The 14,510-nt window shown below is 43.1% G+C and overlaps 1 protein-coding gene across 1 annotated transcript in view; it reads left to right on the forward strand.

Annotated features, from left to right (window-relative positions):
• Prkar2a (protein kinase cAMP-dependent type II regulatory subunit alpha) overlaps positions 1–13,739 on the forward strand; it is a 62,724-nt gene extending 48,985 nt beyond the window's left edge. The window contains exons 7-11 of the mRNA XM_005074954.4: positions 1,608–1,709; positions 1,859–1,933; positions 6,530–6,595; positions 9,133–9,274; positions 10,318–13,739. Of these exons, the coding sequence (XP_005075011.1) occupies positions 1,608–1,709; positions 1,859–1,933; positions 6,530–6,595; positions 9,133–9,274; positions 10,318–10,451 (519 nt within the window). The 3' untranslated portion in view covers positions 10,452–13,739. The remainder of the gene's footprint in view (positions 1–1,607; positions 1,710–1,858; positions 1,934–6,529; positions 6,596–9,132; positions 9,275–10,317) is intronic.
• The last annotated feature ends 771 nt before the right edge of the window (positions 13,740–14,510 follow it).

Consider the following 14,510-nt stretch of genomic DNA (forward strand, 5'->3'; position numbering starts at 1 on the left):
CATAAAGAAGGGAACTTAATAATTATCATCTTTCTCAGTCTTTCTTCTTTTGAGATAGGATCTCACTGTGTAGTTGTCTTGGCTGGTCTCAAACTCATAGAGATCTGTTTGCCTCTGGCTCCCAAGTGCTAGTATTAAAGGCATGTGCCACCATACCTGGCAACAGTTTATCAGACTTAATTGCCCTCTTTCTACAATATTCTTGACCTAGATTGGCCCAGAAAATACATAGAAATTGAATTTTAAAGATAATGGCATAATACTCCAAAATATGAAAGTAACCTCTTACATGTGATAAATTCTTACTTAGAATTCAGAACTCAGTGGCAGACGATGCAAGTGTGAGAGCAGTCAGACCCAGAAGTTCCTGTTAAGCAAGCAGATAGTGAAGAAAATGGAGACCAACTTAACTAAATGCCAGAGAGCTATAAAATAATATACTGTAGTTTAGGGCAGGGGAGGATAAGAGTTTGAAGTCAGCCTGGTCTACATAGTTGTTCCAGGACAGCCAGGACTACACAGAGAAATTCTGTTTCAAAAAAGGGAAGAAAAAAGAAGACTTAAAACAAATTTGGACAGCACTAGAGATTGAACAGAGGACATCCTGCATTCTAGACAAGTGCTCTTATTACTGAGCCACATTCCAAAACCATTTTGTCTTTGTGAGGCAGAACTAAGTTGCTCAAATCGGCTTAGAACTTTGGGACCTTCTGCCTAACCTTTCTGAGTGGCTGAGATCGTAGGCTTTCACTGTCATGCCCAGGAATTCATCCTGGAAATGATTGTAGCATTTGCCTTCTATAATTTGCCCTAATACATTTCAGTTCAAATGTTTTCTTGAACTAAACACTTTTAAAGTCAGTACATACATACATATATGCATTTGTATGTATCATTTGCAAAAATTCTTATATATTTTATGCTTTGGTGTTTTTTTGGGGGGAGGGGAGACATTTTGATACAGGGTTTCTCTGTATTATTTTGGAGGCTGTCCTGGAACTCTGTAGACCAGGCTGGCCTCAAACTCACAGAGATTCGCTTGCCTCTGCCTCCCGAGTGCTGAAACTAAAAGTGTGCGCCGCCACCACCCTGCCTTTGTTTTGTTTTTATTTGAAATAGGGTCTCACTGTCACCCAGGCTGGCCCAGAACTCACCGTGTAGCCCAGAGTGGTCTTGAATTTATGGTTTTCCTGCCTCAGCCTCCTAAGTATTATGGCATGGGCCCTATATATTCTGTGTTGTCTCCTCATTACAGTTGCATACCACTGGAGGGCAAGAACAACCTGATTATTTGCCCTTGCTTCTGACTTTTGAAGGGTGTTTTTGGCATTGAGTAATGATTGTGAGCACCACGTGTTTAGGGGAGTTTTGTTTGTGTTCCATGTGTGGCCCATAGGTGGCACACTCATTAAGCACAGCAAGCTACAGGTTTGGAGCCTTCTGCCTAGCACAGGTGAGAGGGTTTTTCTTCCAGCACCGTTCAACTCTGTTGCTACACTGACTTCCACAGGTCTCTAGTGTCTGCTGTGGTTCAGCTATTTATAACATAGATACTCTCTTACACAGACATGTACTAGAATTTTCCTATTTTTTTTTTTTTCTTGTAGGACCGGCTGACTTTTAGAAGAATCATAGTGAAAAACAATGCAAAAAAGAGGAAGATGTTTGAATCATTTATTGAATCTGTGCCACTCTTTAAATCACTAGAGGTAAAGTTTGAATAAGAGTCTGTTTGTGTGATTTAGGAAAAGCTGTTAAAACTTCTCTTAGGTTTTCCAGTAATAATGTTCTAACCTATTTCTGTAACAATGGCATTCAATCAAGGCTTTTCCTTATACTGTGTAACTATGTTCTGTAGATGTCAGAACGAATGAAGATTGTGGATGTGATCGGAGAAAAGGTCTATAAGGATGGAGAGCGAATAATCACTCAGGTGCGTTGGGGTCTCACACTGCTCCTTTCCTGGGAGTCATCATCTAAAGGAATGGCGCATCACTTGTGGAGGAGCATGGTAATGCTCACCTGCAATGCCAGCACTTAAGAGGCCAAGGCAGTATGTTCACAAGTTCAACGCCAGCCCAGGCCACATTGTATTACTCTGACTCCGATAGAAAACAAAGACCTAGCTGGTCATGATGGCACATACCTTGAATCCCAGTACTCAGGAAGGAGAGATGGGCAGAACTCTGAGCTTGAGACCAGTCTGGTCTACATAGTAAGTTCTAGGTTAACCAGGGCTATGTAGAGATACCCTATTTAAAAAAAAAAAAGGAAGAAAAAAATGCAAGCCAAAATGTACATGTCTTCCATTATTGGATGGTGTGTTGTCCTTCCTACAAAGACCTCTGAAGTCCTTGGTGTCCATCTCCCCAATACATGGATATTTCTTGTTGCCCTTTTCCCTTGAAGTACCAGGGATTGAACTTACCACTAAGCAAGTCTTCTGCCACTGCATCCTCAGCCCTTTTTATTCTGAGACAGAATTTATCAAGTTGTCCTCAACTCAGAAGCCTCCTGAGTCACTGTGACTGAAGGCATGTGCCACCAGACTCAGACTTCCATTCATTTGGGGGTGGGCTTCTGTTGGATGTTACTTTCTTTTGACCCTGAGTAAGCTTTATTAATCTGTATTAGAAACTAGAGAAAACTAGGGGCTTACACTTTCTATTGTCTCTGCTGACACAAAAGCAACCTCTTGATGATGTTACACCAGAATCTTCAGCAGTCAGTGATAATCAGATCTATGAGATGTCTTGATATGTATATGTGCTTTGTCTTTTTTTGGGTAATGTAAGATCACCATGCAGTGAACTGAACCTTTATAATTAAAGGAAGACTGCAAAGTGGGCATAGTGCTACATGCCTAGAATCCTACCACTTAGGAAGTGGAGGCAGGTGGGTCAGGAGTTCAGGGCTACTCTCAGCTACATAGCAATTTCTTGGTTTTTCTTTCTTTCTTTTTTTTTTCTTTTTCTTTATCTTTCTTGTTTGAGACAGGGTGTCTCTGTGTAGAAGCCCTGGCTGTCCTGGAACTCAATTTGTAGACCATGCTGGCTTTGAACTTACTGAGATCCACCTTCCTCTGCCTCCCAAGTGCTGGAATTAAAGACTTGGTCTACCACCTCCCTGCTTTGTTTTGTTGTTTTGTTTTTGTTTGTTTTTTGTATTTCTTGATTTTCGAGACAGGGATTCTCTGTGTAGCTTTGGAGCCTATCCTGGAACTTGTTTTGTAGACCAGGCTGGACTGGAACTCACAGAGATCTGCCTACCCCTGATTCCCAAGTGCTGTGATTAAAGGTGTGTGCCACCACCCCTTGACCAAAATGTCTTTTAAAAAGTATTATATAATAATTTTCTCTGCCCGCTGTGTTTGTATTTTAATTACATGCAAATAGTTTTAGGAACTTTTTCCCAATACAAACGTCTGCCAGTAGGTCTGACAAGAACACTGGGAAGGTATCTGAAAGAGTTGAGTTAGGCACTGTGTCTGCCCTTGAACACAACTGGGTTGAGGAGGATAGTTTTCAGATCAGTGTGAATTCCAGCCCTGCAGAACCCTGAGAACTAGTCAAGTCTTTGATGAAAGAGAAGAGAAAGGCCCACTAGAAGAGCTTTGACAAAGTATTATGTTCATTCCAGGTTACATCTCTGAATGACTTTGCTTTCTAGGTTCCCTCATGTAATTTAAGATTAGGATAAACAAGATTGAAGTAATAAACTCTGTGATATGCATATGATAAAAGTCAGAGTATAGAAAAGGAAGTGATTAAACCATGCTATTTCACAGAGAAAATATCATCTGAGCTGGCCCTGAAAAGTGAGTGCAACTTCTGTTTCACAGGTTTATGTAAAACTCAGTTTTTGCTTTGAATATACAAAATACAAACTCCATGAAATGTTCACATTTACTTTTTGTTTATAAAGCAAAGCTTTGCTTAAATTTATATTACATACTTATTAAGGCAAGAGGTTATATACATTAGAAAGCACGTTTGCTTGTCTCTCTCATCTCACGTTACTGACCTGGAGTTGGTACTGTCTGAATCCCAGCAGCATGTGTGCAGACCAGTGTCCTCTTCCCTTCCTTATAATCATGTGCCTCCTTGCTCAGACTCGCCAGAGACTTGTCAGTTCTCTTGCTCATCTCTATGACCAAATTTCTGATGGAAGCAACATCCTAAAGAGAGGGAAGGAAGGTTGATTCTGGCTCACGTTTTCAGGGACTGTCAGTTCATCACAGCGAAGGAGCTAGTCGGTCTGTGGTAACTGTTCCCTCAAGTAAAGACAGAATGAGGAAGTAGATGCAGAGCAGGGCTCGGCTGTAACTCTGACAGGCCCACTCCTAGTGACGAAGGTAGGCCCCACATTCCAAAGGATCAGTAACTCCCCAAGAAAGTGTCACCAGCTGGGGGCCAACTGTTCAGACATATGAATCTTTGGGAGACATTTACATCCAAACTGTAATATAAACTCTCCTTTTAGATTTTTGACAAGGTCTTGATCTAAGCTGGCCTCAAACTCACAGCAATTCTTCTGCCTCAGTTGTCTGAGTGCTGTGATTATAGGCATGAGCCTATAATCCAGTCCCAGCCCAGCCTGGGACTGGATTGCCTCAGGCAAGTCACCCTTAACTGTGCTGTCCAATTTGGGGTTTGAAGTGGTTAGTCACACTTAGGAAGAGTGTCCAGTCCACACCAGGCCGAGTGTGTAGCCGTGTACTGTGGAGGCAGAGGACAGAGGGCTGATGAAAGTTTGGCTAACCTGGCTTACACACTGAATTCCAGGCCAGCCAGATATATGTAGCTGGACTGGTCTCAAAACAAAACAAGCAACGATAGCACATAATTGCTATTGAATTATCCACGGTTTCTTCCAGAAGTTCACTGTGAGGGGTGAGAAAATGAAATAAGCCCAAAGCTCTTCTCCCTTTTCTGCTCTCCTGAGTTTCACTTCCTTCTAGCTTTTGCTCAGACTTCATCATTTATTTAAGTAGCTAGTCCCTCTTACCTGCATTTGAAAGCCTGTGGTCCCTGTTCTGCTCTTTTCCTATAGCACTGGCCATCCTCCAGGACAACTGTATAATTTACTGATTATCATATTTCTTGGTTAGTTTGTTTTATTCAGTATATATCCCTCATTTTCCTGGGCCAATGCCTGCACACAGTGAGAACGTAGTGCATTATTTGTTGAATTACCTGAATGGCAAAGGGAAAACCTAAAGCTTAGAAAGATGGCATGAAAGCACCTACTGCATGAAGGCAAAGCTGTCCAGATAGATCCGTGCTGCCTTCTCTGTGTATATAGACAGATGGACAACCCTGACTCTGTGTATATGGGAGGACGGACAACTTCGGTTCTTTGTATATATGAGGGAACGGATGGACAACCTCAAGTGTCATTCCTAATATACAATCTTCTTTAAAGAAAAAAAATAAAACAAACAACAACAAAAAACATCAAGGTCTCCTAGGATGTGGTGAGACACGCTTTTAATCCCAACACTTAGAAGGCAGACGCAGATCCCTGAGTTCGAGGCCAGCCTGGGCTCTACAAAGCAAGTTCAGGACATTCAGGGCTACATAGAGAAACCTGTCTCAAAAAGCAAAAACAAAACAGATAGATAGAAAAACAAGCAAACAACCAAACCAAGACCCCTACTGGCCTGGAACTTGCTGAGTAGGCTAGACTGGCTGGCTAGCAAGCCTCAGGAATCTGCCTGTGTCTGCCTCGCCAACACTGTGTGTCCCACCACAGCTGTCTCCTCCTACCTCAGATATAGGTTCTGAGGATTGAACTCAGGTCATTGTGCTTGGCTTGCAGTGCCTGAGCTTCTCCCCAGTCTCTTCTCAAGGATTGTGTTTGTTGATCAGGATTATTCCTAGACCTCTGTCTTAGTATGTGCTCTGTTGCTGTGAAGAGCAACTCTTACAAAGGAAAACATTTAATTGGGGTGGCTCACTTTCATACAGTTCAGAGGTTCAGTCTGTTAACATCATGTCAAGGAGCGTGGCGTATACATGCAGACACGGTGCTGGCAAAGTAGCTGAGAGTCCTACATCTTGCAGGCAACAGGAAATGGTCTCTGACACTGAGTAAAACTTAAGCAAACGAGTCCTCAAAGTTGGCCTCACAGTGACACACTTCCTTTAACAAGGCCAGACTCCCAATAGTGCCACTCCCTATGGGCTTATGGGGCCAATTATATACAAAACACACAGCCTCACACTCCAGCAACTTACCTTGATACTGTTTGCAGTATTCTTGTTTACTGGTCCCTGGAATGAGTTTCAGCACACCAACATAGCCAGTCAGAACAGCAATGCTGTATAGTTGGTGACCTGGTGATCATATTCCTGGAAATGTGTCAATCATGGTTGAGTAATGTTCTTAATGATCAGGATCCTCAAATTTGTTATGAATTTGTTAGCCATTAATCTGCTTATAGAGTTGGAGATGGAGACCTGAGGTCGTTCAGTGCTGACAGTCTTCAATGCTATATGTAACTCTGACCCGAGTTCCTCTCTTTCAGGGTGAGAAGGCTGACAGCTTTTATATTATAGAGTCCGGGGAAGTGAGCATCTTGATTAAAAGCAAGGTGAGTTTGGGTGGTGCTGTGCCAGATGTCCTCCCAGGAAGTGTTGACTTTATACAGTGTGACCTGTGTTTTAGAGTGTCAAGCCATCGTTGTTCTATGAGGCATGTGACTCCCACTAATAAAAATTTTAGTATATTTTCTCTTATCCTGATTTTGCCGCCATCATATAATTAGTGAGATGAGGGATACTGACCTATAAATGAGGAAAATATAAAATCACTAATACAGGAACATCGTGTAATAGGTATGTATCTATGAGGTTGGATGTGAAGAAGGCATCCTGTTTCTAGAACACTGTCAGAGAAAGTCTCCATTACATTCCTACTGTGGTATTTGTGGATAGAGAGGTGTTGATAATTAATGATTTGTAGATGACTTGTAGGTGGGAAGAATGCTTTGCTTTTTTTTTTTTTTTTTTTTTTTTGGTTTTCCACGTAGGGTTTCTCTGTGGTTTTGGAGGCTGTCCTAGATCTAGCTCTTGTAGACCAGGCTGGTCTTGAACTCACAGAGATCTGCCTGCCTCTGCCTCCTGATTGCTGGGATTAAAGGCATGCAAGACCAGCCTGGTTGGTCTACAGAGCAAGTTCCAGGACAGCCTCCAAAACAATGCAGAGAAACCCTGTCTTGAAAAACCTATATATATATATTTGGTGAAATAGTAAGATATATATATATATATATATATATATATATATATATAATCTGTTGCAAGATATATTTAGTAAAGGTTTAAGCAATTGGCAGGGAGGATGTGGAGTCAGAAAGACCATGCATTCAATAGTCTAGACTATAAGTGAGGTCCTGCCTCAAAACACCAAAAAGAACTAAAGGCAGTGCTGTTATTAATGTCCAGCTTCATACCATGCAGTATACAAAAAAGTTTCTTTCCAATTAAAAAGGGTGAAAACCAAGCTACTTACATTTACTACTGTCTAAATGATAGCTTGATTCTTTTTTCCTAATTGTCATTCTTTTTTTATTAATTCTTAAATTATTTAACTTTTTACGTATGTTACTCCCAGCTCCCTCTCCCTCCCCTCCTCCCCTGCTCCCCACCCCCCAAACCCCCACTCCATCCCCCCCTCCCCAGGGAGGGTGAGGCTTTCCATGGGGGGATTTTCAAAGTCTGTCACATCATCCCAGGCATGACCCAGGCCCTCCCCGGCATCCCAGGCATGCGTCCAGGCTGAGAGAGCACCCGTCCATGTGGAATGGGTTCCCAAAGTCCATCCATATGCCAGGGATAAATACTGATCCACTCTCCGAGGTCCTACAGATTGCCAAGGCCTCCTTTCTGACACCATGCATGCGCGCGCACACACACACACACACACACACAAGAAAATAAAATATTTTCAAAAACTGGGTAAAACAAAAACAAAAAAGGGGGGCTGGAGAGATGGCTCAGTGGTTAAGGGCACTGGCTGCTCTTCCAGAGGTCCTGAGTTCAATTCCCAGCAACCACATGGTGGCTCAAAACCCTCTATAATAGGATCTGATGCCTTCTTCTGGTTTGCAGATAAACATGCAGAACACTCATTTAAAATATAAATAAAATAAGAATTTTAGAATAAGAAAAAGGATTAGTCAGGCATGGTAGCACACACTTGTAATCCAAGCACTCAAGAGGCACAGGCAGACTCAGCCTGGTCTATATAACTAGTTCCAGGCTAGCCAGAGCTACAAAGTGAGACTCTATCTCAAAAAAAAAAGTGGAATTAAATTTCTATAACATTACTGGTCCTTAGAGACTGAGACTGATTCTCATAATTTATTGTTACTGCCTTACTTTGTAGATGAATTTGTAAGAAATGTGAAACCCAGAGTGCCAAATAAATACACCATAACACATATGTTTAAAGGATATAGTTAACTTTTTAAGAATGGAGGGTACAGTACTAGTGTAAGTACACATAGTGCTTTAAAAGAAATGTCACTGTAAAGACAGTCTTGATCCAACACATATTCTTGAGCTTTGGCTCGTCACTAAGAGAAGAATTCATTATTGGGAGGAATTAGCAGAAGACCTTGTGTTCCAACTGTGCTTCAGTCACATCTCCCAGAAGAATTTGTGATCTCCACTGAAAGTGCTGGAATTGACTGGCTTGTGTTTAGCCATTGTCTGAAATGTGTTAGAGTTAGGTGGAGCCCCAAGTAAAACAACTCTTCAGCTATACCAGGCCCCAGAGAGCTGTCTGTTCAGTTTACAGGATACAGTTAAGAGTTTCTGGGCTGGAGAGATGGCTCAGAGGTTAAGAGCACTGACTGCTCTTCCAGAAGTCCTGAGTTCAATTCCCAGCAACCACATGGTGGCTCACAACCATCTGTAATGAGATCTGGTGCGCTCTTCTAGTGTGCAGGGACACATGGAAGCAGGGTGTTGTATTAATAAATAAATTTAAAAAAAAGTTTCTGCCAAGCAAATTCCTCAGTAACTTTGTTGAACTTTGTGAGTTAACAAATTTGACTGTCTGCAACTGGACATGCCCAGCTGTGATCTTAGAGTCAGCCCAGTTCTTATTCTTTGCCTATTGTAGACTAAAATGAACAAGAATGGTGGGAACCAGGAGGTTGAGATTGCCCACTGCCATAAGGGGCAGTACTTTGGAGAGCTTGCACTGGTCACCAACAAACCCAGAGCTGCTTCTGCCTATGCGGTTGGAGATGTCAAATGCTTAGGTAAGAAAAGTTCTTTGTGAGGGGCTAACAAGGTCCCCCCAAATCTTAGACAGTTAATAGTTGCTGGGGGAGGGGAGAGATTGTCCTCATAGGGTAGCCACTGATAAGTTGCCCATGACATAATCCTAATTCAACTTTTATCTCTCCCCCCAAAACAAAGACATGAAATGAGAAGAATAAAAAGGAACTAGCTGGCGGGGAAGAGGAGGGGACAGGTGGGAGTGGGAGAGGAGGTGGGGTGGAGTGAATATGATAAAAATCATACACATGACCGGCAGCGGTGGCGCACGCCTTTAATCCCAGCACATGGGAAGCAGAGGCCATCCTGGTCTACAGAGCGAGTGCCAAGAGAGGCTCAAGAGCTACACAGAGAAACCCTGTCTCGAAAAACCAAAAAAACAAACAAAAAATTATGTACATGTATGAAGATGCCATAATAAAAACCATTATTATGTAGTATTCATATGTGCTAATAAAAACCTTAAAATAGAAAAGAAAATTCTTTGTACATTACTAATTTTTTTCTAATATACAGGGTTTTGTTTTTGTTTTTTGTTTTCCTGTTAGCAAGCCTTGATTTATTCAGTCCAACTCATTTGGACCTAGGTCTGGGTATTTGTGTAAATGAATTCTTAAAGCAAAGCTTTTTTTGGTGGGGGAGGTGTTGGGCATTGAACTTAGAACCTTGTACATTCTGAGCACATGCTGCACCTCTAAGCTTTATCCCCAGCACAATAGCAGTCAGTTCTAAGCAGTGAGCAGCCCCGAGTAAGACAGACACACAGCACCACAGCCCTGAGGAAGCAGCAGAGATGAGGGCAGGTGGCCAGGTCTGTGGAGGAAGAAGACAGGCAGGCACTGCAGTGCCCAGTTAGTCTTCAGCGTAGATGCAGTCCTGCATTCCTACAGCATCCCTTTCCCAGTGTCCTAGACGGAATCTCCTGTAGCGTGAGGAAGTGGTACAGGGAAGGGTGGCGTGCAGCAGATTGTTTCACCTGTCAATGTAAACAAACCCTCTCTCCCACACTTTTTTAACAATGCAGTTATGGATGTTCAAGCATTTGAGAGGCTTCTGGGACCATGCATGGACATCATGAAGAGGAACATCTCACACTACGAAGAGCAGCTGGTGAAGATGTTTGGCTCCAACTTAGATCTGATGGACCCTGGGAAGTAGATGTGACGATTCCCAGAGCCTTCTCAGTGTGACACCAAACCTTCCAGTCAGCCACAGAACACACACAGAAAACAGACACGACAGAGCCGTTCCTGCTGCTGTCACCGCCGCTGCCATTGCTGTGGTTAAGGGCATTTAGAAATCTTGAGAGTCAGCACTGAAAGATGGACGGAGGCCCCACCCCCACCTCCACTTTGCTTCTGAAAGCCCATCATTAGACCACTTACGTAACAATTTACTTCAACCCAGGTTTCACATCTTTGGTTCAGAATGGCCTGTCTCTCCAGCAATTTAAGTGCCTGATACAAAGTCCAAAGTGTAAACATCCTTTCCTCTCTTGCTGCTAATGTTGCTTCTGAAAGTTACCCTAAGGTCTGCAGAACCTCCACAGTCCTTCTCAAGGGAGGAAATGGTACAGCCTTCAGTCTCCTCATTTGTCTTTTGAGAAAGTTCACAGCATGTTCATAATTGCTGCCTTCGCTTCCCAGTAGAAGATGGTAGCAGTTATAATGGAGGTCTGTGCCCCAGTGGTCCTGTACTATTTGCTGGCAGCTACACAACATATAGCTGTGTCCAAGCCCATAGTGATGCTCAGAAAAAGGCCTCTTGAAGGCCCAGCAGGTCCATACAGAGCAGACTGATAACTTAGATTCACCTTAGCAAGAAACTTGGACTCAGCACTCTTGCCAGTAGCAGAGAGCCAGGAAAGGTTATCTGGGTTAGCGTTTTTGTTGTTTGTTCTTAGCAAGTTTTGTTTAACCTCTGTGCAGCTTGCATAAACAAATTGCTGCCATTTTCTAAGGCATCAGGAGTAGCTGGTTAGCTCAGCTGGCTAGAGCATGGTGCTGATACAAGGAGCCAGGATCTGGAGGTGTCATCGCTTTATCTGACCTTTAGTTCCCTGAGCGCCCCTTGCCCGTCTTGTTCGCAGTTGCTCCGCTGGCTGATGACTATGGCTGGCAGGAGGCTGTGCTGCATAGAGTCCTTCTTCTCCTTCCAGCATTGTCGCATAGCTTGGCTAGGAATCATCACTTTTGAAAAGAAACTAATTTTTTTAAGGGAATTATTTCTCTATTTAGGGAATTCATCTTGGACATATCCATATATACATGGAGTTTGTCAGCTGACTCATACTTTTGTCCTAAGTATCTGTTTTCAAAACTTGGTATCACTGGGGAAGGGGGTGGGCATGGCTCACTGGCAAAGCAGGTATGTAGTGTGTGCAAAGCCTTGGGTTTGATCTCCAGCACTGTACTAACCACAGAAAGAAAGGTTGCCATTTATAAAATTAGACTTACTGTGAAGGCCTTTCTAACTGTCTCTCTCAGCTTTTGCCATGGTCACTGAAGCCAAGAAATGTCCAGAATAGATGAATCACCACAATTTTAGAAATTACTAACTTTTTCTTGTGTTCTATGAAGTAAAGCAGGACTCTTCAGACTGCCCTAAGTAGCCTGTGTTACAGTTCTGGAAATTGTACAGCTGTAACTACTACTCCAAAGCAGGCAGCTAGCACTGGAAAACCTTTGTGGTGATCCCAAATTTTCCTAAGGTCCTTTTCTATGGTATTACTTTATTAAAAAATCAAACCTTGTACTTTGACCGAATAACACCTGGTTCTTGTAAAGGTAAGAGGTGCACTGGGCTCCAGGAGCAGCCCAAAAGTCTAGCTCCCAGACCTTAGAAGAACTCTGAACCCCCATGCCAGCATGGGTTAGGACTGGTTGTGAATCTCATGCCAGAGTTATGCCTGCAGGCTGCTAGGGGTGGGCGTTCTCAGCCTGCCCTCACATCCCAGTCTAGTCTTCAGAGCCCCCCTTGTCCCCTGTCCTGCCACACTGATGGCTGCTCTTTTACAGGGTAGAAGTCATCAGGTGTGAGTTCTGCTCTAACTACTGATTGAGCCCTCACTGCAGTGTGACCCCTGTGTCTGCAGAAGGGACTTGTTGTTAAAGGAACTAGTGCAGGTGACGAAAGGCTGTTACCACAGTGCCAGGACCTGACAGTGTTCCATTCTCTTTGCAGCTTAGAGAGTCAAAGGTGACAGAGCAGGTGTTACTCAAGGTCTCAGTGTTCTTGTGCCAGCAGCCTCTACAGCCAAACCCCACCCGGGGGAGAGCCAGATCCCTCTATTAGCGCATCTCTTCTGAGGATTAGAGCTCCCCCCTCTTCCTGGCTTTGCTATTGACTTTGGCTGATAGAGAATAGTCCTCAGAGCCTCGAGGTCCAACTGCAGTATTTTCCTTCCTTTCTGTCCCCAGCTTTGCCTACTCACTCTTCTCTTGATTGAATTCTCTGCAGGATGGGCTCTTGTGTTCTTGTCCTGAGTTCATACTCTTCATCAAGAATTCTGTGTCCCTGATACAGAGTCTCAGAAACCAGCGTTGAGCTTTTCTCTAAGCAGCATAGTGAGCAAATTCAGCAGCAAAGTGGCAAAAAAGAAAGTTCTCCAGCTGGAGAGATTGTGTTCACCCCCATTCCCCGGATTCCCTGCTGGTGGTAGTGGAGCCCATAGGTGCTGTTGGTGCCCTGGACACACAGCATTTTGTGGCGTGTCACGGCCTTCATTTTAAAAAGATGAAAGCATTTTGCACAGAGAAAGAAAAGGACCCATGAATGTCATCTTTTATCTTTCTCAGTCAGTTGACATTGGAGTTTTTGTTTTTGATACGCATTTGTAAGCCAATCTCGCCAAGTTATGGGTTGTGTTGATTTTTCACTACGATTACCTCTTGTTCCTCCTGTCTTGACTGCTGACGTTCCTCTGATTCTAATGTCTATTTTATGGGAAGCAGCCTTCCCAGGGGTTTCCTATTACACACTGCAGGGCTATCTTTATACTTAAAAAAATGGGGATTTGCAGAAAACCATTTAGCCCACCTTGAGCAAGGGTTAGATTCCTTGGTTTTTGTTGTTGTTTTGTTTTTAATTCATTGTAATAAAAAAATCCAATTAAGCGTTATTGTGCTACCTCAAAGGTAAAATATTCTAAGGTCATCTTTTGGTCCTGAGTTCTATACATGGTGTTTGAAATGTCTTTCAATTGGAATTATTTTTTAAATTGTTGGGATGAATCTTATTTTAACCTGTTTTACACTTGTGTTTTAATCTCAATATATATGATTGGAAAGCAAACAATTCTTGATCTATGGTAGTGAACATAAAATTAAAAGTCACTGAGAATTAATCATTGTTTGCTATAAACAAGGTTGAAGGTTTTTTTGTTTTGTTTTTAAAGGAAACTCTAGGGCTTGGCTTCACTCTTGATTAATAAAGGCTGACAAATCATGTATGACTTTTGTGTAGTCTTGTATTATATATTTGTCTTCTCTTTAAGGGTCTCAGATCATCTTAGCACTTATCTGACAAATACATTGTTGGGATGGATAGGACCCTTAAAAAGGGAGAAGACCTGGGCATTTGTAGTAATTAGCTTCTACACAGAAGCAATCAACATGGGAGGGGGTGGGTAGGGAGAGAAGGACTCTGAGGTGTATTGTAAGGGATGGGTTCGCCGGGCGTTGGTGGCGCATGCCTTTAGTCCCAGCACTCGGGAGGCAGAGGCAGGTGGATCTCTGTGAGTTCGAGACCAGCCTGGTCTACAAGAGCTAGTTCCAGGACAGCCTCCAAAGCCACAGAGAAACCCTGTCTCGAAAAACCACAAAAAAATAAAAAATAAAAAAAAAGAATGGGTTCACGTGATCATTGAGGCAAATCTGAAGACCAGCAGGGTGAGTCAGTAAGCCCGAGCCTCAGGAATATGCTGTTTCGTTCTGGTCTTAAGTTCAGAGTCCTGAGAACTGGGCCAGCCAGTGCTGTGGTGCTTGTCTAAAGGCCAGCAGGCTGCAGAGCAGTGAATGGCTGGCAGCAGAGCGGAAGACATGTGCCAGGTTCAAGGCCAGAAGGAAAGTTCTCTCCTGCTTACCAATGCAAATCCAGATCCCTGCTTGTGTTAGGACAGTGCTCTATCACTGAGCTACATCCCTAGTCCAGCCCTTTAGTTCCACTCAGGCCTTCAAACTGATCTGGTCAGATAAGGCCTCTAACCACGTTAGGCAG

Source organism: Mesocricetus auratus, unplaced genomic scaffold (genome assembly GCF_017639785.1).
Source record: "Mesocricetus auratus isolate SY011 unplaced genomic scaffold, BCM_Maur_2.0 Super-Scaffold_100691, whole genome shotgun sequence".
Lineage (NCBI taxonomy): Eukaryota > Metazoa > Chordata > Mammalia > Rodentia > Cricetidae > Mesocricetus > Mesocricetus auratus.